Raw genomic sequence first — 27,571 nt, 5'->3', positions numbered from 1 at the left:
TTACTTTGTCCTTCATTTCTTCCCTCAGTTCTTCCCTCATTTTTGCTTCGGAACTCGAGGGAGCGCGTCTCCTCCTTATTGAGCTCTTCTCGTATGTTTTCCTGATAGGAACCAAACCTCCCACTCCTCTCACCCTCCCAGGATGTTCCGGATTTGGCAGAGATTTTCCGAGAACATCGTCGTATCGTTCGACGGCCAACAAGCCTTTTTTCAGAGCCGCCTCTTGTTCTTCCTGGAATGACAACATGTTATAAACTAATAAATTAAAGTAGAGGTTTCAATGAATGACAATATCTAAAATTCTTACAATAAACTAATAAATTAAAGTAGAGGTTTCAATGAATGACAATATCTAAAATTCTTACAATTTTCTCGATGACCGGTACGTATGTTTCTGGATAAAAGCGTTCCTTGGTCTCCTAGTCTCCAGGTGACGTGCCTATGCTCAATCGACATATCAATGACCTCTTCTGGTTTCAATGCACTTGTTGAGCCTTGGGAAGACGGATCACTAGATGTTTTCTCGTCTGCAATCGTCTGCATAGCATCTGTAAGCCTACTCCGAAAACCCTCGCTCATGTAACCTCTAGATCCTAAGAAATGCGGATACTCGTTTTTGGCCTGATTCTCCTTTCCAATCTTGCTAGCAGTCTACAATTAATATGTCAAGACAATCATTGTAGGCCTTAATTATAAGAGAATTTGAATTCTTACTTAGAGATAAGGTAGGTGATCCGCAGAAATAAACATACCTCAAACTCCTCCGTCTCTCGATACTTGACAAATACCTCCCAGTCTTTTTCTTCCATATTTTGCTTGGCAAAATCGGGAGTCTCACCCGCGCGCCACACTTTAGTCATCTCGGTTCGCCACCTCCGGTGATAAGTAGCCATCTTCTGATAATAATAGTTCCTCACTTTTTCGTCATCTTTTATACCCCATCTCAGCTGCCAAAAAAATAGAAATCAAAATTTAGAGTTAGTTAATATCAAATGAAAGCTTGTGAACTTAGTACTACGTTATTTACCTTCAGTGTTTCCCATATTTTCAGCTTGTTCTCTTCTGGAACATCTTTCCACAATACGAAACTTATAGGAATATTCATTCTCACCAATTTTACATTTTTTGGAAATTTTTAACTATTTTTTAAGATTTATTGAAAATCGTTGTTTTTCAGACAAATCTGGACCATAAAAAAATAGTAAACAATTTCCAAAAAATGTAAAATTTGGTCTCCAAACACATATTAATATGGAGAACAATATGAATGGTTCGGATCGATCGTTAGTATTTTGAAAACTCAAATATTGAGCCGTAGCACGGGAGGCCTCTATGCAACCCATAGCATATTAGCCAAATACTATATAACATATATATGATGCATGCTAGGGTATATATGGGTATCAAAAGCTCAAATATAGCATGCATGTGCAAATATAGTTATATCAAAAATTCATATATATCATGAATTTGCTCATCTTCACATATAAAGAAAAGCTTAAAATATAAAAATGTATTAAAACCTAAAAGATAGATTAGGGTTTATAAAATGGGCCGAATTAGAACCTAAATTGTGCTAGATCTAACATCAAACTTGAGAAAAGAGATGATTAATCAATTAATGAACCTGAGAACGAAGAGTGAGATAGCTGATCAATGCCCAGTAAGATAGCTGCTGCGCCAAGCAATGGAGGAAGAAGAAAGAAAAATGATTCTGTGAAGAATCAGACTTCGGGATAAAGCTAAATATGAACTATCAGCATCGGTTCTAAGCTTAAAACCGATGCTGATACTATCAGCATCAGTTCTAAGCTTAGAACCGATGCTGATACTTTACAATCAGAATCGGTTCTAAACTTAGAACCGATGCTGATATTATCAGCATCGGTTTTAAGATTAGAACCGATGCTGATAGTGCATGTGCTGTGCTTTCATTAGCTTTTAGTATCGGTTTTAGTGATAGAACCGATTCAGGTAGGTATTAGTATCGGTTGGTTAGTACACCCGATCCAGATAAGCCGATCCTGATTCCTGTTTTTCCACTAGTGAGACTATTTACACCAATCCAATACTCATATAATAACCTACAAACACAAGCTTTTCCATAATACTCATAGAAAATTTAGGTAACCTGGGTGAGGTGTATCCTTTGTCCAGTAGCCAAAATTTTTAAAAATATCATACCCAAAATAATAAATAAATCAAATAACCATCTTTTGCTAGAAATTTTAAAAATACCTTGGCAGCATCCCATGCTGCAGACCTCCTTCCTAGGAACCGCATCCCCTAGTTGCGGTCCAAGAAGAGCGACACCTCTACTAGAGGCTGAGGCATCCTTTAGAGAGAAAAAAAAAAAGGGGGGGGGGGGGGGGGGGGGGGGGGGGGGGATGGGGCCTCAGCCCCTAGTAGAGGCCTCCTTATTGGGGCCACACCTAGGGAATACAATAGGAAGGGGGTCAGCAGTATGGGAATGCGGCCGTATCAAAATTTGAATTTTTCAAAATTAGTGGTTATCTAGTTTTTTTTTTTTTTTTGGATTATGATATTTTAAAAAATTTCGAGTCCAGTAGTGAACCTGGGTTAGGTGGCACGGGTCAAAATAAATTGTGGGCCGGGAATTATAACCTCGTTTGGGAAAGATGAGACTCCTCTGACCTCTCCATTTGTACAAACTACAAAGTGATCCACTCCTTGCTGTAAAATCTAAATAAAGGATTTGAGCATCCATTTATGATCTAATGGTTCAGATCGGATCTGATATAAATGAAGGGTTCAGATTTGTGAAAAGATATCAATAAATTCTATTTAATTGGAGAGGAACCGTAGTCTTTTTGTAGGAAAGTAGGAAATTAAGGTAAATAAAAGATTTGGATACAGTTGTTTTCCATTTTTTGTTGATAAGAACACATTCAATGTTAATCCAGTTCCTGCGTTATAGAAACTGCATGACAAAAAAATATATGAAATAATGACTAGGTGGTTATATTTTAGGTGAAACTGAAATGCTTTTTAACTGTGCTATATCTTTTTTCTAGAAAAGATAACATTATATTTGTCAATATATGTAATTGCACCATTCTACAATTCGACCACTGACATCTTGATAATGATAGGGATTTCATTCAGTTGGGAAAACACCCCAACAAGCAAGGTTTACACTAAATGGAACTGTTTCATATATATATATATATATATTTTTTTAATTTCAATAAAAGGATAAAATTATATACGTTATCACATTCAATAGTACCATCCTAAAATTCAACCACTGGAAAGTCTAAAGACACAAAATCTTAATAGGTTTTTCTTCAAGTTAGGTTGTGATAGAATAATTGCCCGCTCCAAAAAATAATGGGCCTTATGAAAGCTATGTAATATATGAAAATATATTGGGCCTCTTGTTGGATGATATATGAATTTCTGCAAGAAACTATTAGCAGGTTTCTTCGGATCCGGATCTTCTAAAGTAGCCGAAAGGTTTGATTTTGGATTGGACCGTTTGATTATAATCCAGATAAATATTAAGAATAATTATACAAATTTCTTCACTCCTGTCCCTCTTTTTTTTCCGCACTCTCTTTCCTCAATATTAACTTCCTTAACAACCATTTATCCTCCCATTTATTCCGCTAATAATTTTTATTTATCCTCGCATTAAATTAGACTGTCATTTAATAATAATCTCCGCATTAATTATGTTGTCCTCTAATAACAATCCCCGCATTAATTATATTGTCCTATAATACAATCCCCACATTAATTATGCTATCATCTAATAACAATTCCCGCTAATAAATGTTTATCTGTTTATTGATGTCAAGAAAGTATTTATCATTGTTCTGACTTCTGATAAGTATTTATCTTAATGTCTAAAAAGTATTTATCATTATCTCTGACATAATAATACTTTGATTTGATTAAACATTACTTATTAACAAGTTGAAGAACAAAGTTCAATAAAGTATTTATCATTGCTTCTGACAAGTATTTATCATTGATTCTGAGAAGTATTTATCGTTGTCTTTGACATACATATATTTTATTGAAAATTTCAATTATGTCTAAGAAGTATTGTTTCATGTAACATAAAGTATTTATCCATTTAACTTAAAGTATTTATCATTATGTCTGAGAAGTATTTATCTATGTAACATAAAGTATTTATCATTATGTCTGAGAAGTATTTATCATTGATGTTTTATTGAAAATTGCAATTATGTCTAAGAAGTATTTATCATTGATGTTTTACTGAAAATTACAATTATGTCTGAGAAATATTTATTCATGTACATAAAGTATTTATTATTATGTCTGAGAAGTATTTATCATTGATGTTTTACTGAAAGTTACAATTATGTCGGAAAAATATTTATCCATGTAACATAAAGTATTTATTATTATGTCTGAGAAGTATTTATCATTGGGTGAGGGGATTGTTTATTTAATGGTCTCTAGTTGTGCGGGGATAATCTAGAAAAAAAAAATTTGTGCGAGGATAAATGACAAATATTTATGAGGGGATTATTTATTTAATAGTCCCCAGTTGTGCGAAGACGATTAAAACAAAAGAAAGTTTTGTGCAGGGACAACTGATGGATTGATTTACTCTTTAATAAATAAAGATCATTGTAGAGGGATTAATATTTTGCAAATTCAAAATAAATACTTTGATGCTTCAAGTTAAATACTGACAGTTTTCTAAACGCTTATTAATGATTGAGCGGTCCCCTCGTGATTTTTTGACAGTTTGTGCAAGATTTTTTGCGGGGATAAAGCTGCAGAGATTGTTATCAGGATTCAAACATTAATAAAGGGTTTCCAGGACATTATGTAATACTGACACGTTTAATAAATAAGCGCAAGAGTTCAAGACGTTCTGATTCTGATCCATCGGTTCAATTCTATTTCAGTTGAGTTATATAGTTGGGACCAATAAATTATTAACATAATAATTATGAAGAGTCAAACCAGCTGCACGAAACTAGTGGTTATAGAATTTTGGAATAAATATTTGCAGGGGCGGATTTACTGTAGCACAGGGGCAGTCGTCTCTCTTGAATTTCGAGTTTTAGTGGTGATCTGTTGGTAGCGATCGATTTTGTCCCTTCCTGAAATTTTTTTTGCCTCTCTCTGGCTGTTTGATTTGTAATTCGGGTTAAATTTAGTGTTAAAATCAAAATAAATTTCTTGAATTATGATTGGTAATATTAATTATAAGTTATAGGATCATAAATTACAAGTCAAGGTATTGAAAAATATAAGTCAAAATATTATTTTTTTATCGAGTACCCAATTAGTTAATGAATTTAAATCCGATAAGCTATTTAAACCCGATTCAATATTTTTTTGCCCCCCTGACGAAAATCCTGAGTCTGCCCCTGTCTATTTGATAAATCATTAATAAGCACAATAAATATTTTATGTCGGTTTAATTCATAAATAAGCACAATAAATAAGGAATAAATAAATGAATGGTAAAGATTTATCAAATGAGTCCATAAATATTTCATCAAATGTCCACCGTAGCACTCTGGAATTGTTTTTTGTAATTTTTAAATACTTTGTGCTTCTTTCCTTTAAAGATTTTTATTTAGTTCTATTTTTTATAAAAATCCAATAAAACCGATGACCTGATTTTTTTTTTTTTTTAATATTGTGACATGTAGTTTTACTATTAAGGCCTCACACATGATGATATGATCTGTTTAGCAACGTTCTGAACAGTGGAGCTGTGGAATAACGAATTATGCCACTATTTTTCTAGAATAATTAATATCAGTTTGTTTTCGGACGGAAATACCCCTTCTGTCCACGCTAGCCTGAATAATTATAATCTTCCTTTGTCTCCGTTTCAAGTCCAGATGAAACAAATCGCTTTACTTCTCACAGTCAACCCATCCCCCTTACCCTTCTCTTTCTTTTTTTTTGAAATAAAATGACAGAGGTACCCTTCTCTTTCTCAATCTCCACCAGTGCTCTTTGTGTTAGGTTAAGGTTAGGTGTTACTTGTTAGAATGAAATTGGTTAATTGTGTGATTTAATTTCAGTTTAATTGAAATATCTTTTTCAATTTTCTAAATTTAATTATTTGTTGAAGCCAACATTAGTTAGTCTTTGTGGCTGTTATGTAGTTATTTTGTGCTTAAAAGGAATTTATGGAGAGATAAAAGGTAGGAGCATAAAGATGTCCTTGTTTTTAGTAATCCATTTATTATCTCTGGTATACTAAACCAGCACAGCCATGATGGTACATTCAGAGGTGGAGGCACACACTCTAAATGGGGGTCAAATTTTTTTTAGATAAATAAATAGGGTCAATTGACTTCCGTTCACAGCATAAAAATTTTATATGCTCGACCCCCATATAGTCTGAAGGTCTGGCTCCGCCCCTAGATACATTGGTCTTGAATAGTTAATTAGTTCATCCCAGTCAGTAGTTCATTAGTACATTGTCCTTGTTTTCCTACTACATCTATTCCATTTTGTTAATTTTATATGCTTGCTCTGTACTATTGCTGGAAGAGTGCCCAGGGAAGCCGTGGGGCCCAGATCAGAAAGCAAATCAACAAGCTTTTATTTATCAGGAGTAATTTGAACGGAAAATCATTAAGAAAGGCCTTCAAAGGCTGTTTTCTATGATTACAAAGAGCTCTTCATTTTTTTTTTAAATATTATTCTTTGCTTGGTGCTGTTTTGTTTGAATTCCATCCATCTACTGAGTGGACTAGTGATAATTGGCATGTTTCATGTTTAATTGCACTTTTAGGGTAATTGAGTTAATTTGTGGGTAATTAAGTCTTTGTTGAGTTTAGTTTATAATTTGCGTATTCACATTTTGGAAGGGCATCTATGATATATTGATATAGGTCTAACAAAGCAAATTGACATACTTTCAAATTTAACACATGCATGCTGGAGTTGGTCTAATTTTTTTTATGATTAGCGAGCTGAGCTCACTAACAAATTTTATTAATAAAAAATAGGAGTTCTTATGTACAGAGGATCCTATCTCTAATTACAAATTTCCTTGAATGCTCGTACCAGATCCACATCTAATTACCAGTTTTACCCCTTAGCTCACACTATTTACATATTCTGGTACCAGAAACTTGCTCACACTATTTACATCAACTAAGACCAGTTACTGGTATCCGCTTGCGTCCCTTTCAAGGCTGTGCTCCACTGTGTTATATCAAACTGCACCTCCTGAATCAACCGGTCTACTGACCTGGACTCTCCTCTAAATATTCTCGGCCTATTTCTCTCATTCCACAGTGACCACGCACCCGTCGCCCAGTGAATATCCCATGCTATCTTCTCCTGAGGTTGTTGAAAGCCCTTTAACCAGGCATCTAGAATAGTCTGCTGATTGGATATCCTGAAGTGCAAATTTACCATTAGGCCCTTCCAAAACTCAGTCACATAATTACAAGTCCACAATAAGTGGTCTCCAGATTCTAATATCTCATCAGTGTTGCAGCCCAGTGACCTTGCGGCTCTGTAATTTTTCTGTGCCACTTGGTTAGAAGGTCACTGTTTTATATTGTTAAATCGATGATCCCCAGTTCTTCATTCCTCTTCAGTGAGCACTTGTGAATATTTTTTTATTAATACAATTGCTAGTTGGCAAAACATCCATTTAACCTTAAAAAAAAAAGTTCAGCTAGTAGATATTCTAAGTAACAAAAGAAACTTTGCATTGCTAAAATATACTGACAAAATTTTAGTTTCTGCTCCGGAAGAAGAGACATACAGTTCAAAAACTTAAGCATGGTAATATGGCAAACGTAATACAAAAAGAGTCAATCTTCACAAAAAATAAACAAGTGAAGGCAAAAACACAATAATAAAGATATTATGAATAAATCATAGTTCTCGAAGAAAATGATAACAAAATATATGAGATACGGAATTTAAATTAAACATTAACTATAACTACAAATACAACAGCAACAACCTTGATAATAACAATCCCCACTACTATAATAAAAACGGTAACCAAAGGAGTTATTGTGCTATACTCCAAAAGCATAAGAAAACAGCAAGCCTATTAATTGCTTGGAAGGTTTTTCACGCCATGCTTCATGGAGAACCTATATGAAAAAAGAAAATACATGAATGATAAAAATAAAAGCATCTAGAAGCTGATAACTGAAATAAGTGCATCTTTGGTCAAAGGTTGCGACAAGTGGAGTACATTATCAATGATACACAAGCAGATATTCGACAGTGGAGCGAGCACTGTTAAACAGCAAGCATTTTGCATACCAGAATGACCATGTGAGAACTTACACCAAGTGGATATGCTCACTGTTCTCAATTCAAACTTTTGATTTATCAATTTCATGTAATTTCATGTAATGTAAATCCGGGTATTAAATAATTACTGGTTTGTGTACCAGTACTTGATGGGTAGGAATTATACCAATGTACACTTGTACAGGGACTAGATTGTAAAAAAAAAATAATCTAATACAATGTCCGAAGGCAACTTGCCATTTGACCATCAAAAAAAAAAGAAATTAAGCAGGAAAACTTCACAGCATAGAATTTTCTTGATGACCTAACTAAACAACATTGTAAGCAAGTGATGAAACAGTGGTTGAGTTGATCATTCAGGACAGATAAGGAGACCGACAAAGACATCAGGAAGAAATGATTAAAGAAAAAACCATCCATTTTATAAATTAAGTTATTAAAAATAACAAAATCTCAAAGAAAAAAATAAACATTAATATTACCTTGACAGAAACTCCTCATCCTCAGCAAACACTTGCAAGTTATGATTCTTCAACAAAAAATCCACAGCACTCAAATCATAATCCAACAGGCACCCAAACTTGATAAGCTCCGCAAGTGAATCCTCCAGATCAGTTCTCTCATACAGCAAACCTTGGGATATCTCGTCAGAGAGGTAGGTCGCATACTTGATCCTTCCCTCCATTCCTTGCACTTGATCAACCCGCCCCATAAAGAGCCTCGACTCATTCCTCTCCCAGCGGAACATCCGGGTCATCTTGGCCTCCAACTGCCTACCTCCAGAAAGTGTAATCTTGTATTGCATATTCACTGGTTTTTCAGCTTCTATGATTGTGAGATTAAGAAGGGACTCAACCATCTCATGCCTCTTAGCAGCACAGATATCAAGACAAGGGTTTGCCAGAAATGCAAGAATAATTCTAAGTAGCCCTTCTTTTACAACATTAGCACTGGATTTCACAGCTGTAACATTGTCTGAACCTTCTGAATCAGATGCATACTCATTCTTCGTAACTACCTCAGAAAATTTTCTGACTCCCAAACCCGTGTATATTCGAGTTAGCTTCGACCGGGGCAAGGACTCTGTACTTTTTGCAGGATACCACACAAATAAGGATTCATCAAATAGATCGCCAAGGAGAAGATCATCATGGATGAACAGATCTTGCTTGCTGACAAGAGAGATACTGCCACCGATTAACACAGGGAGTTTCTTGACATGCTTGTTCAGTAACTTCTCGCAAGTTGGGTTCCAGTGCATTCCAATAAATTCCCAGAAAGCCAAGCAATCATACAGAGAAACCTCGGTGGTTGTGTTCTCCCACAGTTCCCAGAGCTTCATGTAGTCTTCTATATCGGGCATGTCCTTCACTTCAAAAGCCACAGAGAAAAACCCGAGTAAATCCTCTTCATAGAACTTGTCCAGTATGTGTAGCTGTGAGTTGAATAAGTTGCAGTTATCATGAAGAACACAGCTTTTGGGGCAAACCCATTCCCCTTCTTCATCTTCACTAGAAACCCAGATCCAACTCGCCTTTTTGTCCTCTGGCTCCCATTTGCATTTACTCAAGAACTTGTAGATTCTTTTTATAGTACTTTCCTCAGAGTGACATTTCAGATGACGAGCTACAAGGGAGCAATAACTGTAGGTGATATCAACTTTGACCCCAATTTCTTTGAGCTGGGCCTTGTAAAGAGCAATCTTTGAACCATAGAAATCTTCATCTATGAAAGGCCCATCTCCCCTTTGGATGAGAGAAGAATGCTTTGAGTCAAAAAGAAGTGATTCATCTGGGCACTGATAACCTAGAACGGTCTTCAACCATTTCTTCCTTATGCCACCAATGAACTCCTCAGGAAGGTCGGTTTTTTTATCCTCTTTCCAGTACTTGATGCACTTTAATAGCATGAGAAAACTAGATGGAGTCATGGAGCTCGGGTCAATTGGAAGATTTATTCCCTTCACTACAAAACCAGCACCTTGCCGAAGTGTAACAGCCACACCCAAAGCTCTGAGCTCATCTTTATATCCCTGTAAATCACTTGTATATTCAACGAATGGTATAGTGGCTATGGAAGCTACTGAATCCCAATCTGAATTGAACAGAACAGATTTCGCAGGTGATCTCAAGCCCATCTTAGTTTGTAGCCAATTTTCTCTTCTCATGCATGAAACCAGATCAGGAAATTTATCCTTGAGCTGCCTATAGCATTCTAGAAGTGAAATCACATTATCCTTCACAAAAAGGGATGACGAGGCAAGTTGCTTGAATCGAAGTCTCACAACCTTGGACACTTCTTCAGATCCGACTGCAACACCAAGCTTACTCAATTCTTGACTGTATGATCTAATTATCTCCTTGCCATAGAACTGCACATCAAGCACTGGAATTCCATCAAGCACAGTAAATAGACAATCCCAATCTCGAATGGGCAACACTGATTCAGTAGGCAGTCTGAAACCAAGATTGGTCTTAATTGCCTTGATCTGCTTCAGCTTCTCTAAATAGCTTTCGGTCAAGCCGACATTCTGGATGCACTTTAATAGAAGCAAAAAAGCCTCAGGTGTAGACAGATTTGGAGGGAACTTCAGGTTATCTGCCACAAGCATGTAATAATTACTGGCATCTCCCAGTCTTACATGAACACCCATCAACTCAAGCTCTGACTTATAACCCAAGATGCTTGCCCCATAAAAATTTTCATCAATAAAAGGCAAGTTAGCTATGCATGAAGCTGCTGCCCAATCAGAACTATAGAGAAATGCCTCGGAGGGAGATTTCATGCCGAGGCACGTCTTGAGCCATCTATCTTCCTTGACAGCAATTATCAGATCAGATGGAGAAAGATGTTTGTCTCGTAAAAATCTAATGAGACCAAGCAGAGATAACACATTTGATCGAGTAAATGTACCATTTGCAGCCCGTGACATGATATGCCTACCGACCATTTTAGATGCCTCACCAAAATCAAACTTCACACCAATTAGCCGTAACTCCTCCTTGTAGTTGGATATACTGTTTCCATAGAACTCCTGATCAATCATGGGTATATCGACCATATCAGAACCAATTTGAAGCAAACTCCCCCACGTTTCACAAGACAAAAACGAATCTTTAGGTGGCTTGTATCCAATTGATGTTTTCAGCCAGCTTCCATCCTTGATACAATGTAAGAACATGCTCGGAAGTGCAACTCTACCAAGCCTCAAGTTTCGAATCCAATCGAGCAGCAAAAGTGCATTTTTCTTGGTCAAAGAAGATGAAACGGTTGGAAACCGTGCATTTGGTGGGTGAACAAATGGTACATCAGTAGCACCTACATTTTTCTGGATAAAAGTTAGTAGTACATCCTTGGGTGTATGATTACCAGCAAAGCTACCGGGATTTCTGTATTCTCCTGATAATTCAACATAATTTTCCGATCTCCAAGGGTTTGAACCCAACAAGCCGACCCACTTACTACCTTGAGCAGGAACCAAAACCTGGCTCCTACAAGTGACCACGCTGCCGTAGTTATCTACAAGAGGCATTAAAGCACAGAGTTCCTCTACATACCGCTCGCTTATGTATCTCTTGTCCAAGGAGTGATAAAGAAAATGAGCAAACACAATTGCTAGTCTTCTGTTTTCTACTGCTTGTAAAACTGCTTTACCATAACTGTGTGCTGTCAAGACCTTGAATATTCCACACTTCTCTAGCCAATCCATCACTTCTTTTTTCTTACAGAAACCCTTCAAACACCTCTGTGTGTTAAGAGGCATAAAGTAGTGATTAGAAACAGCAACTAACTCACGGTTCCAACTAATTAACCACGATATCTGGTTCTCATCTGAAGCAATGCATAGCTTTAAGCCCCGCTGTGTAACTTCATTGATACTACAAACAGACATCACACCGGTCACATCTTCAAACTTCAAAAGTTGTATTTGCTTGATTTTACTACTAAGTTCCTGCCAATACTCGGCCACAAAACAAAGCAGCATCATATACACCTCCTCAGGGGCCCCTTTCACAAGATCGAATCCTTCAATGCATTTTGGATACCAGTCCCAATCCATATAGCCGATTTCGAGAAACTTCAACACGTCATCAAACTCTTCAGTGTCGAAACAAGAGCTCAATACGTATGGACCGTGGAAAGATATGCTCTGCAGATCGACCCCCGACTTTTGTGCTTTGTCTAGCAGATTCCAAAAATGTGAAGTTAACCTCCGAACCTCACCAGGTTTACAAAATATCTTTTGTTCATGGGAGGACTCACAGGGGATTAAATGCTCTTCCAACATCTTGTTCTTAATAGAGACCCGAACTGAGTCGAGCAATTGCAAGGGAGATGGTTGGACTGGAAGAAACTTGAATTTTGGTGGAAGAGAGGATGCTGGTGCATCACTTGTTGACTTCACCAATGCAGCAAGTGCATTAACAAAAGCTGAAGGGAGACATTCAAGAATTCCCTTATTCCATGGGCTGTCATAAATAATCGTCTCTCTCGAAGAAGCCAGGAGGAAATCAGCCTGGATTATAAAGGGGAAGTTTGTGACCATCTCAGTTGGCAAGAAGGAATAAATGCCAGGTGCTTGGGCCCCACCCAACCGCTTCCCATGAGGGAACGCAAGTATAATTGTCCACTGGTCCACTTCTTCCCTTTTCTTCACACGACATTCTGATTTCACTGGGAACTTCTGCTTCCACATGTAATAAGTGCATTGCTCTTCTTTGCCAGCTTCTTCAGCATCTAGGTGGAGACTATAAGATTCAGCATCCACATTCTTCCTCATTTGGTAGTCCTTCTCACTAGAGATAGAGACCTCGGTAAGAGCAGTCTGATTGGTATTGTTGTTGCCAATCTCCTTAACAGAAAGCTTTCTGATCTTTGAGAGGAAGAGGAGGAGTTCAGGATGGATGGACGAGAGTTGCTTCCTTACAGCTTCAACTTTTACAGCCTTTAGAGGGAGAATTATTGTGGTAGTTGGAAGAACCTTTGTGGAACCGTATATCTCTTTCAGATCAAACACGGTAGGGTGTTCGTCAACCCATTCTGGCACAATGTAGCCGATCCCGCATTCAGGTGAAGGTTCCTCATTGAACTTTATCTGGTACCCATTGCTGAAGATGTGAGGCTGATTTGACACCAAAAATACACTCTTGAATCCAATACCTGCAATAAAATGAAATTGTTCTGTATTCAGTATTTTGCATCAAAATGAAAAAAGAAGACTATTGCACAAAGTGACAAAAGATAAAACATGCATAGGCAACTATTATGTACAACACTGATGAAAATAGGAGAAACTAGAAGATCTCTAACCATCAATACAAACATTTAAGAGTAAACCATGAACATGTGGAGTATATAGTTTGATGTTGAACTTTGGTAGCCACAAATGAGTAAACACCTAAATTAGCAGCCTGTTGATGCACTTATTTTAATTTACAAAATTTTACAAAAGAACATGTTTAATAATATATTCTGCGTTCATGGCTTATACATTAGAAATCTATAATTATATAAATATTACAGAATATATTCATGTCAATTTCACTCCATAATTTCAATGAGGCAAAATATAAATAGGGAAAACTATAAAAGATGCAGGGCACTCTATTAACTCGTAGACTATATGATAACCAATGTTATATGGTTTCTAATATAAAATCTATTCTATTCCAATATTTGAACTTTCCATTAGTCTGATATCAAATATAATTTTTTCTCTATTGCTTTAATAGAAAAATGAATTGGGTTCACTTTGAGCCTATATAGGTGTTACATCTTACATTTGTAACCTTACAATTCTCTATAATTCCTTTCTTATCAAGATAACCCTATAGTTTCTATTAATGTAATAAATATACATAAATCTCAACACTCCCTCTCAAGATGGACAAAAGATATCCATCAAGTGTATCTTGTCACATAACCTAACTAAATCCATTGAGCTAAGTCATTTGGTGAGGCAGTCAGCTACTTGATCTCTAGTAGCTACATGACTCAACTCCAATAGCCCACTTTCCGGGTTTTCCTTTATGAAGAACCTATCGATCTCCACATGCTTGGTTTTGTCATGCTGCACAGGATTGTTGCCAATGCTGATCGCTAACTTGCTATCGCACCACAACTTCATTTGAGCTCTGTGATTCACCTTGAGCTCTTCCAATAACCTCTTCAGCTACACCATCTCAGCAACTCCTAATGCCATAGTCCTGTACTCAACTTCTGCCGTCGATCTCGCAACAACCGACTGCTTCTTGCTCTTCCAAGAGACCAAGTTGCTCCCTACGAACATGCAGTAGCCAGACGTGGACTTTCTGTCATCAAGGCAACTAGCCCAGTCATGCATAGTCACAATAACCCTCAATGTTCATATGGCCATTCTGCCTGAAAATCAAGCTCTTCACTGGTGCACTCTTCAGATACATCAGAATGTGATACACTGCGTCCATATAACCCTTCCTAGGGTCATGTATGTAGCGGCTCACCACGCTCATTGCAAATGATATATCGGGACGAGTATGACTCAAATAGATCAATTTGCCTACCAGTCTCTGGTACCTCTCACGATCAACCTGTTCTCCTGCCTCTGCACTTATCCTGGCCTTCACATCAATTGAAGAAATTGCATGCTTGCACCCCAACATGCCTGTCTCTGTGAGCAAGTCTATGACATACTTCATTTGGGATAGAATAATCCCCTTTGCTCCACGAGCTACCTCAATCCCAATGAAGTACCTAAGCTGTCATAAATCCTTCACCTCGAATTCCTTCTCCAAGTTTGCCTTCAACTGTGTAATTTCCCTTTCATCATCCCCAGTAATGATATCATCGACATATACAGCCAGCATAGTAATGTTACCATCATGTTGTCGAAAGAACACCGTGTGGTCGATATTGATATGCTGATAGCCCATGCCTACCATAGCCTTCTTGAACCTATCAAACCAGGCCCGGTGAGACTGCTTCAACCCATAAAAACAACTTTTTGAGCCTGCATACCTTACCCACTGTCTGGTTAGTACCAACCCTTGGTGGAACCTCCATGTACACCTCTAACAAATCATCGTGAAGAAAAGCATTCTTCATGTCGAGCTGGTGTAACTGCCATCCACCATTTGCTGCCAGGAAAAGCAGTGTCCTCACTGTGTTCATCTTTGCCACAGGTGCAAAGGTCTCGTCATAGTCAATGCCATAGGTCTGACTGTAACCCTTTGCTACCAACCGAGCCTTGTAGCACTCAATCAGGCCTTCTGGATTCTGTTTCACGGTGAAGATCCACTCGCATCCAATGGCCTTCTTACCTGGTGGTAGTGACACAAGTTCCCAACTGTTGTTCTTGCAGAGGGCACTGAATTCTTCAAACATGGTTGTTTTCCACTTCGGATCTTCCTTAGCAACCTTCCAACACTTAGGAATAAAGACAGTATCTAATGATGCAATGAACGCTTTATGCACGGTTGATATGTGTGAGTAAGAGACAAACTGGGCAATCTTATGTGGGAAACCATATCGGTCAGGAAAAATACCCGCATTCTCACGAGGAGTCCTCACCAATAGGGGAGTGGGAGAAGTAGAGAGGGGAAGCATAGCACATGTGTATTCTGAGTCTAAGGTGGATGGTGTAAGTGTCTCAAGAGTCGGAGTAGACAAGGGACTTGGCACAAGTGGCATTGTAGGCACGGCTCCTTCACTCTGCTTATTTCTCCTCACATACATCTCACGGTATCTCGACTCCCCCTGAGCCTGAGTTCTACCACCTTCGGGCTCATTTATCTTAACTTCCGGCTCAACCACAGCCAAATCTTTCCTTTCTGGCTCAACCACAACCGAATCCTCCCTTTGCGGCTTAACTTCTGGCTCAACTACAGCCGAATCCACAAGTAGGCAAGAAATACCACTCACACTCACCATCACTACTACTCTCTCCTTCTCGCCTCATACCTCCTGTATCGAGCGAGTCTCCAAAGGGTGATATAGTCTCTGAAGAGTAGTAAGGTTCGAGCTTGCGGAATGTAACATCCATACTCACAAACAATCTCCTCTCTACTGGGCTCCAGCACACATAACAATTTTGAGTAGCTGAGTACCCCACAAAGATACACTTCACCGGTTCCAGTTTTTCAACATTTGGTCTGTTGTCCTGCACGAAGCACACAACCAAAGTTTTTTAGAGGAAGAATATCTCCATTCTTATCTTTCAGCATCACTATCGGAGACTTCTAATCCAATATCCAGGAGGACATCCTATTGATCAAATAGACTGCTGTTAGAACTGCTTGCCCCCACAAGTACTTTGGGACTTTCATCGAAATCATCATACTCCGAGTTAGAGATGTATGTTTTTCCGTTCTGCTACCCCATTCTACTCTGGTGTGTATGAACACGTGGTTTGATGCTGTATTCCTTGGGATGACAAGTACTTCTCAAACACCCTGTTGGTGTATTGTGTCCCGTTGTCAGACCTCAATACCTTTACAACTACATCATCTTGAGTCTGAACCCCTTTATGAAAATCCTTGAAGCAAGTAAGTACATCACTCTTATTTTTCATCAAATAAAGCCAAGTGTAACGAGAAAAACAATCAATGAATGAGACAAAATATCTGACCTCATTCACGGTAGTCGTAGGACAAGGTCCTCATACGTTTGAATGAACCAAATCAAAGCCACCAGGACTCCGACCCCCAGAACTAGCATAAGAGCTCTTGGTATGCTTGCCTAACTTGCACTCATTGCACACCAATTTTTCCTTGTTCGCCTTTTAAACCAGATGTGGATACAACCTACTCATAACCGGAAAAGAAGAATGACACAAGCGCCTATGATAGAGAAGCAACAAGTCAACCACACTCCTTCCAACTCCTCCAGCTCTCTCTACAATGGATGAAAGGGCCGAGTCCATACCCTCTCTATCCATGTACCACAAGCCGCTGTGACATGTACTCCTCCTAAGAACACATTTTGAAAGGACCTGTCCCCTTCTCTTGGAAGATCACCTTGGGAATATCAAGCACAACTACACATTTTAGTTGTGTTATAATGGCACTTATGGATAAGAGATTCATCGGAAAAGAAGGATCATGCAACACATTAGACAGAGTCAGGGTGTTTGTACATTTCACTGTGCCCTTACCAACCACGGGTTGGGCCGTACCGTCTGCTGTCTGAATGCTCTTTGGGACTGCTAGGTGAGTATAGGAAGAAAACTCCCCAGCAGCACCAGTCACATGGCATGATGCACCAGAGTCGACTATCCAATTTGGTGATCTAGTAGTGGGTATTGAGGCAAGAGCAAGTGTATCAGCTACACTCTTCCTCTCACTTGCTCATTTCTATCTCTTCCCGAGTGTCTGTGGCTGCTTTCACGATCGTGAGATCCTCCTCTGAAAGCCCCACACCAGCTTCTTCCTCTTCCTTTGCAACTATCAGATTTTCCTAATTGCCTCCTCTTCCACCTCTTCGGCCCCCACGGCCGCGTCCACGGTTCCTAGACTGTCCCCTACCACTTGCATCTCTCTCCTTTGGTGACTTAGGGCAAGCCTTGATCAGATGACCTGGTTCCCCGCAGTTGTATCACCTGCGAGTCTCCCCCTAGACTCCTATCATACCTGATTTTGAGCCGGCCAAAGCTGATCGCTCACCTGGAGATCCACTCGGCTCAGCATGTATCCTCATGTGACTCTCCTCCTGCATCATCACAGCAATGACATCATCCTGAGATGCCAAGGTATTGGTCGAGACACTAGCTCCCTGTATGTGCCCAACCAACACCTTTAGAACCTCAAGATCCACACCCGTTAGTAGCTCCAGAGCCCCTTTACCTCCCGAACTCCCATCGTTTGTTGGCATCTTCTCTCAAAGAATCCAAGTCTCGATCACACAGATCACACGTGATTTTCTTCCCTTTCTTAATCTGATCTTGCACCCTCAAGACGGATCTAAATTATCTCCCCCTCTCTTCTTATTCCTCTTGACACGATCTTGATCTATCTCATCAAGATTCGAGCTCAAATCCGATCAAAAACCCAATCCAAACCCTCTTCTCAGGTATCGTGGGGTAAAGGCCCCCCATGTCGACCTAATCAACACAAAGAAGCTTATCCTAGGTGGCTGGCCGGCCCTAGAAGAGGTGGCTCGGCCTAGCTAGGTCAAGCCAAGAGAGAAAGAGAATAAAGAGAAGTGGACAGCAGCTTGGCGACGGCTGGGCAGACCTAGGCGGAGCTATGCTCGGCCAAGAGAGAAGGAAGGCGGAGCAAAGAGAGAGAGCTAGGCGGAGCTAGGTAAGATCAGGTGGCTGAAGTGACTACCGTAGCGTGCGGCTACTATAGCAGAAAGGAGAAAAAAAGAGAAAAGAGAGAAAGGTGGCTGGGGTTTAGCTCTAATACCAAATAGAAAAATGAATTGTATTTGTTCCTTGTTCACTTTGAATCTATATAGGCGTTACATCTTTCATTTGTAACCCTACAATTCTCTATAATTCATTTCTTACCAAGATAACCCTATAGTTTCTATTAATATAATAAACATACATAAATCTCAACAGCTTTCTATGTGATATAATATTAAATGTATTGAATATGTGAGATAATTCTAAAAACATGAACAGGTTTTGAAATATGCAACTTAAAAGTTCTCTGGTTTTAGAGACTGAATTATTTATTAACAAATTCTATCAAATAGTTTGGTCATAAATTAAAGAAGCTGTTTACTGGATGTTATAGCATGTCTACTCCAGAATCCAGCACAACATACGAGATCCAAAACTATACTAAAGACGACCAAACAGAAGTATATATGCATGCAGGTTCAACATGAAACTCACTTGGCCTTTTCCAACATATTAATTAATACAGTAAATATAATGAAACACACTTTTTGTTGAGTTAATGAAGTGAATGTATTATTGTAATTAAGTACATCTTTCTTCTTTAATTTTTTAAAAAAACTATCGTTGCACTTTCATCTTAGTATTAGGCGCTCGTGTATATCGGGGTTTTCAGAAACCATAATTACCTACCTATTTGTAGTCCATACATTTCTCAACAAAACTAAAAGTATAGAACAATACTTAATGAAGGTAGAAATAAGCACCTTTCTCGCCAATATAGCCGCGATACCGCTGCCCTTTCTTGGTTGACTTTCCAACACGGCAAATCGATTCTATGTTAGCAGAAGAGAAGCCCTTCTCATTGTTAAAAATGAGCAAAGTTGAGGTTGCCCCAGTTGCAGTTATATCCTTTGAGGTGACCACAAACTCCAGCGATGGTGCCACACCAGATGCATACTCATTGTCCTCAGCATTCTGAAAAAATTGTTCATAATGAAACAATGAGAAATTAGTACAGCTCTAGCCGGTCAAAGAATCAACAAGGCATCTTGATACACAAAATCATAGACAACACAACAAAAAAACAAAGAAGTTGTGACTTCTTAATAATGTTATCAAACCGGACCAGACATCAACCCAGTAAAGCTTCGGGTCAATGATTTACTGGTTAGACTGGCGGATTAACCGGTTCAACCGCTAATTTTTTTAAAAACTTATATATTTACTTATGAAATGCGAAAAACATGGTATATCCCATGTATTAGTACATTAATTCAAATGATGTTTTCAAAAATGGATTTAATAGACGTGGTGATTCTTCTGATATATATATTTTTCAGAGGTGATTCTAAAGAGTATTGCAGTTGCAACCAATTTTTTTTTAAAAAAGAGCTAATAAACAACTATCATAAGTAAAATGAAATGAAACAAATTCGCTGTACAATATATCTAGACCTCAAAAAAAAAATTAAAATTTGTTTTGCCCTTCAAGATTTACTTAATTACGTAGCAAATACTGAATAAACCTAAATAAATCACAATACAAACCTCAATCCAAGATTCTTTAGATAAAAACAACACAAATATCTCAGTGGTGCGTCCATTACAGAATCAATCCCATCCTTCCTAGAAGGAGAGGCCCGCACTATCTCATTCATCCACATGAAATCGGGCTCCTATCTCTAGGGTGACTAACGCCCCAAAAACCCTCTCCGATCCTACGTGGATGGCTATCGGGATGCTTCGTAGAGGGCTATTCTCAACACCGCTTCAACGAAGGCAGGTTGATCATTTGGTTGGATCCGCTTTTTCTTGAAAACCCGAACGATTAAACCAGTTTTTGAGCGGTCCTACAAAGGAGCCAAACCGGAGAGCCTCCCGACTCCTGAGCAGTGTTGTAAATAACGGTATGCAGTCGTCAAACAGACGGAGTATTGCCAAGTGATTAATCGATATGCGGCCGATTAATCGAAATTATGCGGACAATTTAACGTTTTTATTAAATTTATATATATATATATATATATATAGAGTACGGCTAATGCGCTTCCTCTAGCATATGGGCCGAAATGCTTCCGGTGAAAATTTGAAATTTCAAAATCCAAAAAGTCGATCTGAACCGTTCATCTTCTTCTCCATATTAATATCTGCTTGGAGACCAAATTTTACATTTTTCTGAATTTTTTTACTATTTATTAAGCCACTTTGAAAATCGCTGATCCAACGGTAGCTTCTGATTTTTACTGTTTGGTAAGCCACCGTTGAATCAGCAATTTTCAAAGTGGCTTAATAAATAGTAAAAAATTTCATAAAAATGTAAAATTTGGTCTCCAAGCAGATATTAATATGGAGAAGAAGATGAACGGTTCAGATCGACTTTTTGGATTTTGAAATTTCAAATTTCCACCGGAAGCATTTCGGCCCATATGCTAGAGGAAGCGCGTTAGCCGTACTCTATATATATATATATATATATATATATATATATATAGAGGAGGGTTCAAATGCCTCCATTTTTGTGCCTCCATCATGTCTCCATTTTTTAAAACTTAAATAACTCAAAATTCAAAACTTAAACGTCAAAATAAAACCGTTAGATATGATCTATGTTATTTTCTCTATGTATCCATAAAAAAATTATCACATTTTGATTTTGTTTTTATATAAATTAATAAATTGAAAAATCAATGTCTAGAAATTATCCACATTAGTATACATTTTTACAAGTTTAAGATGACAACCAAAACAAGTTTAAATGCCATAATTTTTTACACGTGCATAGATAAAATGATATAGTCCATATCCAACGGTTTTATTTTGAATTTTAAGATTTAAATTTTGAGTTATTAAAGTTTTTAAAAATGGAGGCATGATGGAGGCACAAAAAATGAAGGCATTTGAACCCTCCTCATATATATATATATATACTAGTATCATACCCGTGTGTTGCAACGGGGACATATTATAAGAAACAAATATATCAATGAAAATAATAATTATCTAAAAATTAAAACACATGTTAATAGAAAATTTATATGATTCTGTATTTTTAATTAACTTTAATCGTGATCTCTGATAACAATTTGATGATGTGATGATTTTTTATTTTTAAATACCAATGATATCAAATAATAGCTCGATTCGAATCTAATATCAAATATCATACAACAATTCAATATCAACATATAATATGATATCAAAAAACATAAATGAAAAGTGTTATCGTGTGTATGTATAGGATATATATACACACACATATTATAAGAAAAATATATATTCACACACACGTTCCAATTTATATTCTTCTTTGTTTCCAATTCGGAACACACACACACACACATTGATATATTATATATCGGAAATATATTCTAAATTGCCCACACCAATATGTATAGAAACAAAGAAAGAGAAATAAGAAAATTAAAAAAAATGATTTCCATTGTGATCCGTATAGAAACGAAGAAGTAAGGAAACAATAAATAAGAAAATGGAATGGGAAGTCTTCTCAATTGAAGAGGAGAAATATGGAAATAAAAAAAATAAGGAAACAGATAAATATATCGCTAAATTTCAGAATTTATTCAATTTTAATTGTAACGTATCGTGTGGCAGCATATGTGGTGGGTATGTTTTTAACTAAATTTAGACTTCTATACATAAAACAGATGCATTTAATCAAAAGAAGACAAAATATGTAATTGGAGAGCTGAGATCAAATCCGAAGTTTCATCTCTCAATCGTAGCCGTTGGCGGATCGGACACCCAACGTGCTTAATAATATAATAGATATATATATATATATATATATAGAGTTAGGCTGGGGTGCTATGGATAGCATAGTGGCCTCCCGTGCTACGGCTCAATATTCAAGTTTTCAAAATCCAAACGGTCGATCCGAACCGTTCATCTTATTCTCCATATTAATATCTGCTTGGAGACCAAATTTTATAATTTTCTGAATTTTTTTACTATTTATTAAGCCACTTTGAAAATCGCCAATCCAACGGTTTTACTGTTTTGTGCAGCCACCGTTGGATCAACAATTTTGTAAAATACTTAATAAATAGTAAAAAAATTCAGAAAAATGTAAAATTTGGTCTCCAAGCAGATATTAATATGGAGAATAACACAACAAGAATGAGACACCTTTCGCGAGGATAAAAAAGTAACTTTTTGCGACGGACTACTCTCATTCTTCAGCTTTTTCTTTTTGCGACGGTACTTTTCGCGAGGGAGTACCGTCATAAATTTGTTTTTTCTCTCGCAAAAAGTATCTACATTGTTGTAGTGTAAGATTAACGGTTCGGATCGACCGTTTGGATTTTGAAAACTCGAATATTGAGCCGTAGCATAGAGGCCACTATGCTATCCATAGCACCCCAGCCTAACTCTATATATATATATATAATAATAATAATAATATATTAGGCTGTGGCTAATTTGCTGCCGGCGGTGCTGCCGCCTTTTTTTTATTTTGTGATCTCCAAACAACAAATCCAAACCGTTAGATATTTAATCTATATTATAATCTACTTGGAATTTTACATTTTTTGGATTTTTTTTTTTTACTATTTATTAAGCTGGTTTAAAAACCGTTGATTTCAATGCTGCAGAAATTTACTGAAAACAGCGGTTTTCAAACTAGCTTAATAAATAGTAAAAAAATTCTAAAAAATGCAAAATTTGGTCTCCAAGTAGATTATAATATAGATTAAACATCTAACGGTTTGGATTTGTTGTTTGGATATCACAAAATAAAAAAAGGGACGGTAGCACCTCCAGCTAAAATGCTGCCGGCAACAAATTAGCCGGACCCTATATATATATAGAGAGAGAGAGGTTGGCAAAGATCAAAGTGGTAGTTCCGGAGTTTTGGTGCTACCAATTTTTTTTTCAATTTTCAAAGTTCAAAACGTCAATCCGAACCGTTCAAGTTGTTCTCCATATTAAATTGTGCTTGAAGACCAAATTTTACATTTTTATTTATTTTTTTTACTATTTATTAAGCCACTTTGAAAATCGTTGATCCAACGGTGGCTTAACAAAACAGTAAAATCAGAAGCCACCGTTGGATCAGCTATTTTCAAAGTGGCTTAATAAATAGTAAAAAATTCAGAAAAATGTAAAATTTGGTCTCCAAGCGCAATTTAATATGGAGAACAACTTGAATGGTTCGGATCGACATTTTGAACTTTAAAAATTGAAAAACAAATTGGTAGCACCAAAGCTCAGGAACTACCACTTTGATCTTATATCATAATTTATTAAAAATAATTTATTTAACTCATTAAACTTATCAAATAAACTTAATTTAACTTAATTTCATTATTATAACATGACATTACACTTTTTTTTTTAACGCATAAGCATTTTACATGTGTCAGTAACACATTTATTTCATGAAAAAATAAATTCAAGAGTTGAACCTTTTTTCAAATACTAATAACATATTATGTGAAAGAAATAAAACATTCCAACATAAAATCACTAAATTTAGTTTATAATAACAACTTAGTTTCATAAATTAATATGTCTTACTAATTGAAAAAATTACATCAGTAATTAGTAAGAAAAATATATGATAAACAAATAGAAGAAGAATTAATCAATTTTTAAGTAAGAAGAAAAAATATTGAATGTACGTCCAAGCACAAACAAAACTGCAATACATGATTTATAAAATTTATTATCACAGTAATCACATAAAAAAAAAGTCAATGTGAAAAAAAAAATTACTGAAATAAATTGGAATAAACGGGAATAAACGGGAATAATCGGCCGATTAAACGTTTTCCACTGCAAATATGCCTCCGTTAAGGATATGCGTGATGATTTGGCTACCATCACCGATTAATCGGCCGTCATGGACATTTTTTACGACACTACTCCCGAGCAATGTTATCAGAGAACCGGACCGACAGTCCAACCGATAAAATTTTGGATCAATCACTAGTTCGACTATCGAGTTAATCGGTTCGGCTGATTATTTTAAAACTAATATTTATGAAATATGAATACTATTTTAAATTAATCATGTTTTATACAATGAAAATTCTCACATACGTATTATACTATATAAAAATAAATTTATAGAGTAAATAAAAAAATTCACCGAAATATAATAAACCACTTATTTTATTAAGAAATAATAAAATATTTGCTTTAGGGAAACAATATAGCATTTTAAATTTTTGTATGATAAATTAGCAAATTTTAAGGAAAATGTACATATATATAAAGTTTAAGTTCATATAAAGGCTCAAATTAATTCAAATTCTTTAATAAAGAAAATTAGGACTTCCGATAACAAATTTCATAAAACTATAAATAATTAAATAATAATAAATGCTTTTTCAAAGTGTGCATATACATGTTATTATTGTATGTATATATATGTATATAGAATTATAGATAGTTGTTGTGTATATTATATCTAATTGACTATTTTATAATATCTAAAATATCAAGTCATATAAAAAATTAAATATTAAATGAGATTAAAAAATAACTCCATATCTGACGACATGTTTTTTTTTTTTTTTTTCAAATTTATTGGTATAGTTCACTGATCAAATAGAGTATTACATTAGTGAGATACAAATAATCACTCCTTGTACATATTAATCTTTTTCTTCACCCTTTGATGTAAGACTGATATACAGAATAGGAACTAGGTACACAAGTACGCATCTATTTTTACGTGACATAAAAAGACGTTGCACTCTGTCAATATCTTTGGCACTAGATTAGCATGTGACTTACTTTTTCTTTCTGGACGAGTAAAAAGAGGAAAGTCTGGTTTAACCAGGTTTTTCTAAAAAATGGTTTGCAATTTTTTAAATAAAAACTGGTTAATTGAATGTTTTTTCCAGTTCACTTGTAAAAAAAAATCATTCAAGTGAACTGAACCGGTCGGTGACTAGGTCCGGGTTTGGTCAGTCCAACTGCCGGTTACTAGCATAATCCGTGAGACTTTTTATCAGATTTGATATATATTATCGTATTTATGATACAAAAATTCATTCCTTCGCCATAATCACAGGGAAGCAGATATGGTGTTGTATTATTACTGACTGTTGCAAGAAAAAGCAACAATCTCTAAAACTTTAAAATAACATGCATCTCACAAGCAGGGCAGAGCTACAGTAGTAGGGGTAGGCAGTTGTCTACCCCTAGAAAAAAAGAAGTTTGAACCATGTTCTTTGGTGGATCTTGCCTATCTTTGATTTAGACATTTTCCCATCCCGCTAACGAACAACTTCTCAATTCCCAGCAAAACCATCATTGCTTTTACCTGCAAGCCAATCAAAGTCTCCAACTTTCCAATTTCTAAGAAGGAGAGGGGTTGAAGAGCTTTTTTCTCCAATTTTCAATTGAATAAACTCACAGTAGCGAGTACCAGTAAAACTCAGAGGGAAACACTATGGCTAAAAACCAGATCCAAAATGATAGAGTAAGGACTTCTCTTCATTTATTGGTAAGTGGTAATAGAAAGTGGAGTTGTCAGATGGAGAAAGGAAAGTTATAATTGGATCTCTCAATTCTTTAGTTTTTAAAAATAAGAAGAGACAGGTAGTTAGAAGTTTTCTATTTAAAATCTTATTTTAAATAGACGTTTTAATTTTAGGTAGCTGCTAATAATTTTTTTTTAATATAACTTTTTTGTTATGCCAATGTAATTTGAATATGAACCTGTTTAGAACCCAAATCCGTTTAAAAAATAAAATCCGAACTCAATTTATGCCTACTCCTGATTCAAATTCTGGGTACACCACTGCTCACAAGGAAACGATAATTTAATGGAAACTAGATAGGGCTTACAATACTTCATTGGATTAATTAGTTAGGATAATCATTATATAGATTGATAGTTCAGGCCTGGCCGAGGCAATTCTTTATAGTCTAATTAATTAACTATTAACAAATAAATCCTGTATAAAGAATTTTATCCAATAAATCCTGTATTCCTATATAAGGAATTATAACAATCGAAAACTAATAAATCCCTTAGAACATCCAAAACTAGGTTCTACACATCCCAAAAATCAGGGGTGGATCGATAGCTAAATTCAGGATGCTTAACCACACTTATAATTTTAAAATTTTAATTCTATATATTAAAATTTAATTAATTTTTAAATTTTCAAATAGTTCAAACCTTTTTAAAGTTAAATTTGTGTTTGTAGTTTTGTGGTTGTAAAAAAATTATGTTCAGATTTTAATTATCAGATATTATGTATTTTTTACATTTCAGTCGATCCAATCTATATTTTCTAGCCTCCGTCAAAAACAAATTAAGAACAAACAAAAAAATTGACCCTCGTATATATATATATATATATATACCTGGATGAGTTCCATGAGGAAGTGAACATCTTTCGAATATAGCTCCTCAGAGAGGTAGTTGACAGCCTGATGCATGTCTTCAGCCAGTGGGTTCTTTTCTTCTCTCCCAATGAAAAACCTATCGCATCGTATCCTCTCTACATGCTCTCTTGGGCTCAGATTGCCCGGGACAACGTTCGAAGCCGACATCTCCGTTCTCTTTTCTCTTTGATGTATTACAAGAAATCCAAACAACAAAAGCAGTAGGCGCTCTGAGTGAAGGTTTGGCTCAGTATTTATTTAATAGCACTCAACAAGTTGGACCGACTTGAATTTTATTGATCACTCGGCACTAGCTTATTGGAAGTTGGAACTTTGGAATTCATCGGCTCAGTTACTTTGTTTTTTTATTTTATTTTATTTATGTTTAAGTTAAAATCCCTTAGGCAATTTTATTGATACAAAGAGTTACAAACTAGCTTTTACATAAGATGAGACAACGAGTATTAATTTTTGATAGTATATATGCAGCTATATATAGACAAACTAAAAATGCACAGAGAGTATGTGCATCATGTGGATACAAATTTGGACATGCATCCTTGCTTATTGTAATGATAGAAGCCTAGTGATTATTTCCTCCATGCGCATAGGTTGTCTTAT

At 36.3% G+C, this 27,571-nt stretch overlaps 1 protein-coding gene across 1 annotated transcript; it reads right to left on the bottom strand.

Annotated features, from left to right (window-relative positions):
* Window positions 1-7,844: 7,844 nt before the first annotated feature.
* On the bottom strand, window positions 7,845-27,229 carry LOC144575600 (uncharacterized). Its single transcript, XM_078325796.1, has 4 exons — window positions 26,930-27,229; window positions 19,348-19,558; window positions 8,742-13,419; window positions 7,845-8,093 (listed from the first exon to the last, which is right to left on the bottom strand). Exons 1-4 carry the CDS (start codon window positions 27,116-27,118, stop codon window positions 8,051-8,053), a joined length of 5,121 nt encoding a protein of 1,706 aa, XP_078181922.1. The 5' UTR covers window positions 27,119-27,229; the 3' UTR covers window positions 7,845-8,050.
* Window positions 27,230-27,571: the final 342 nt, after the last annotated feature.

This window comes from Carex rostrata, chromosome 24, assembly GCF_964058835.1.
Source record: "Carex rostrata chromosome 24, lpCarRost1.2, whole genome shotgun sequence".
Taxonomy (NCBI): Eukaryota; Viridiplantae; Streptophyta; class Magnoliopsida; order Poales; family Cyperaceae; genus Carex; species Carex rostrata.
Note: the sequence above shows the minus strand (reverse complement) of the source record. Positions and strands in the feature narration are given on the sequence as shown.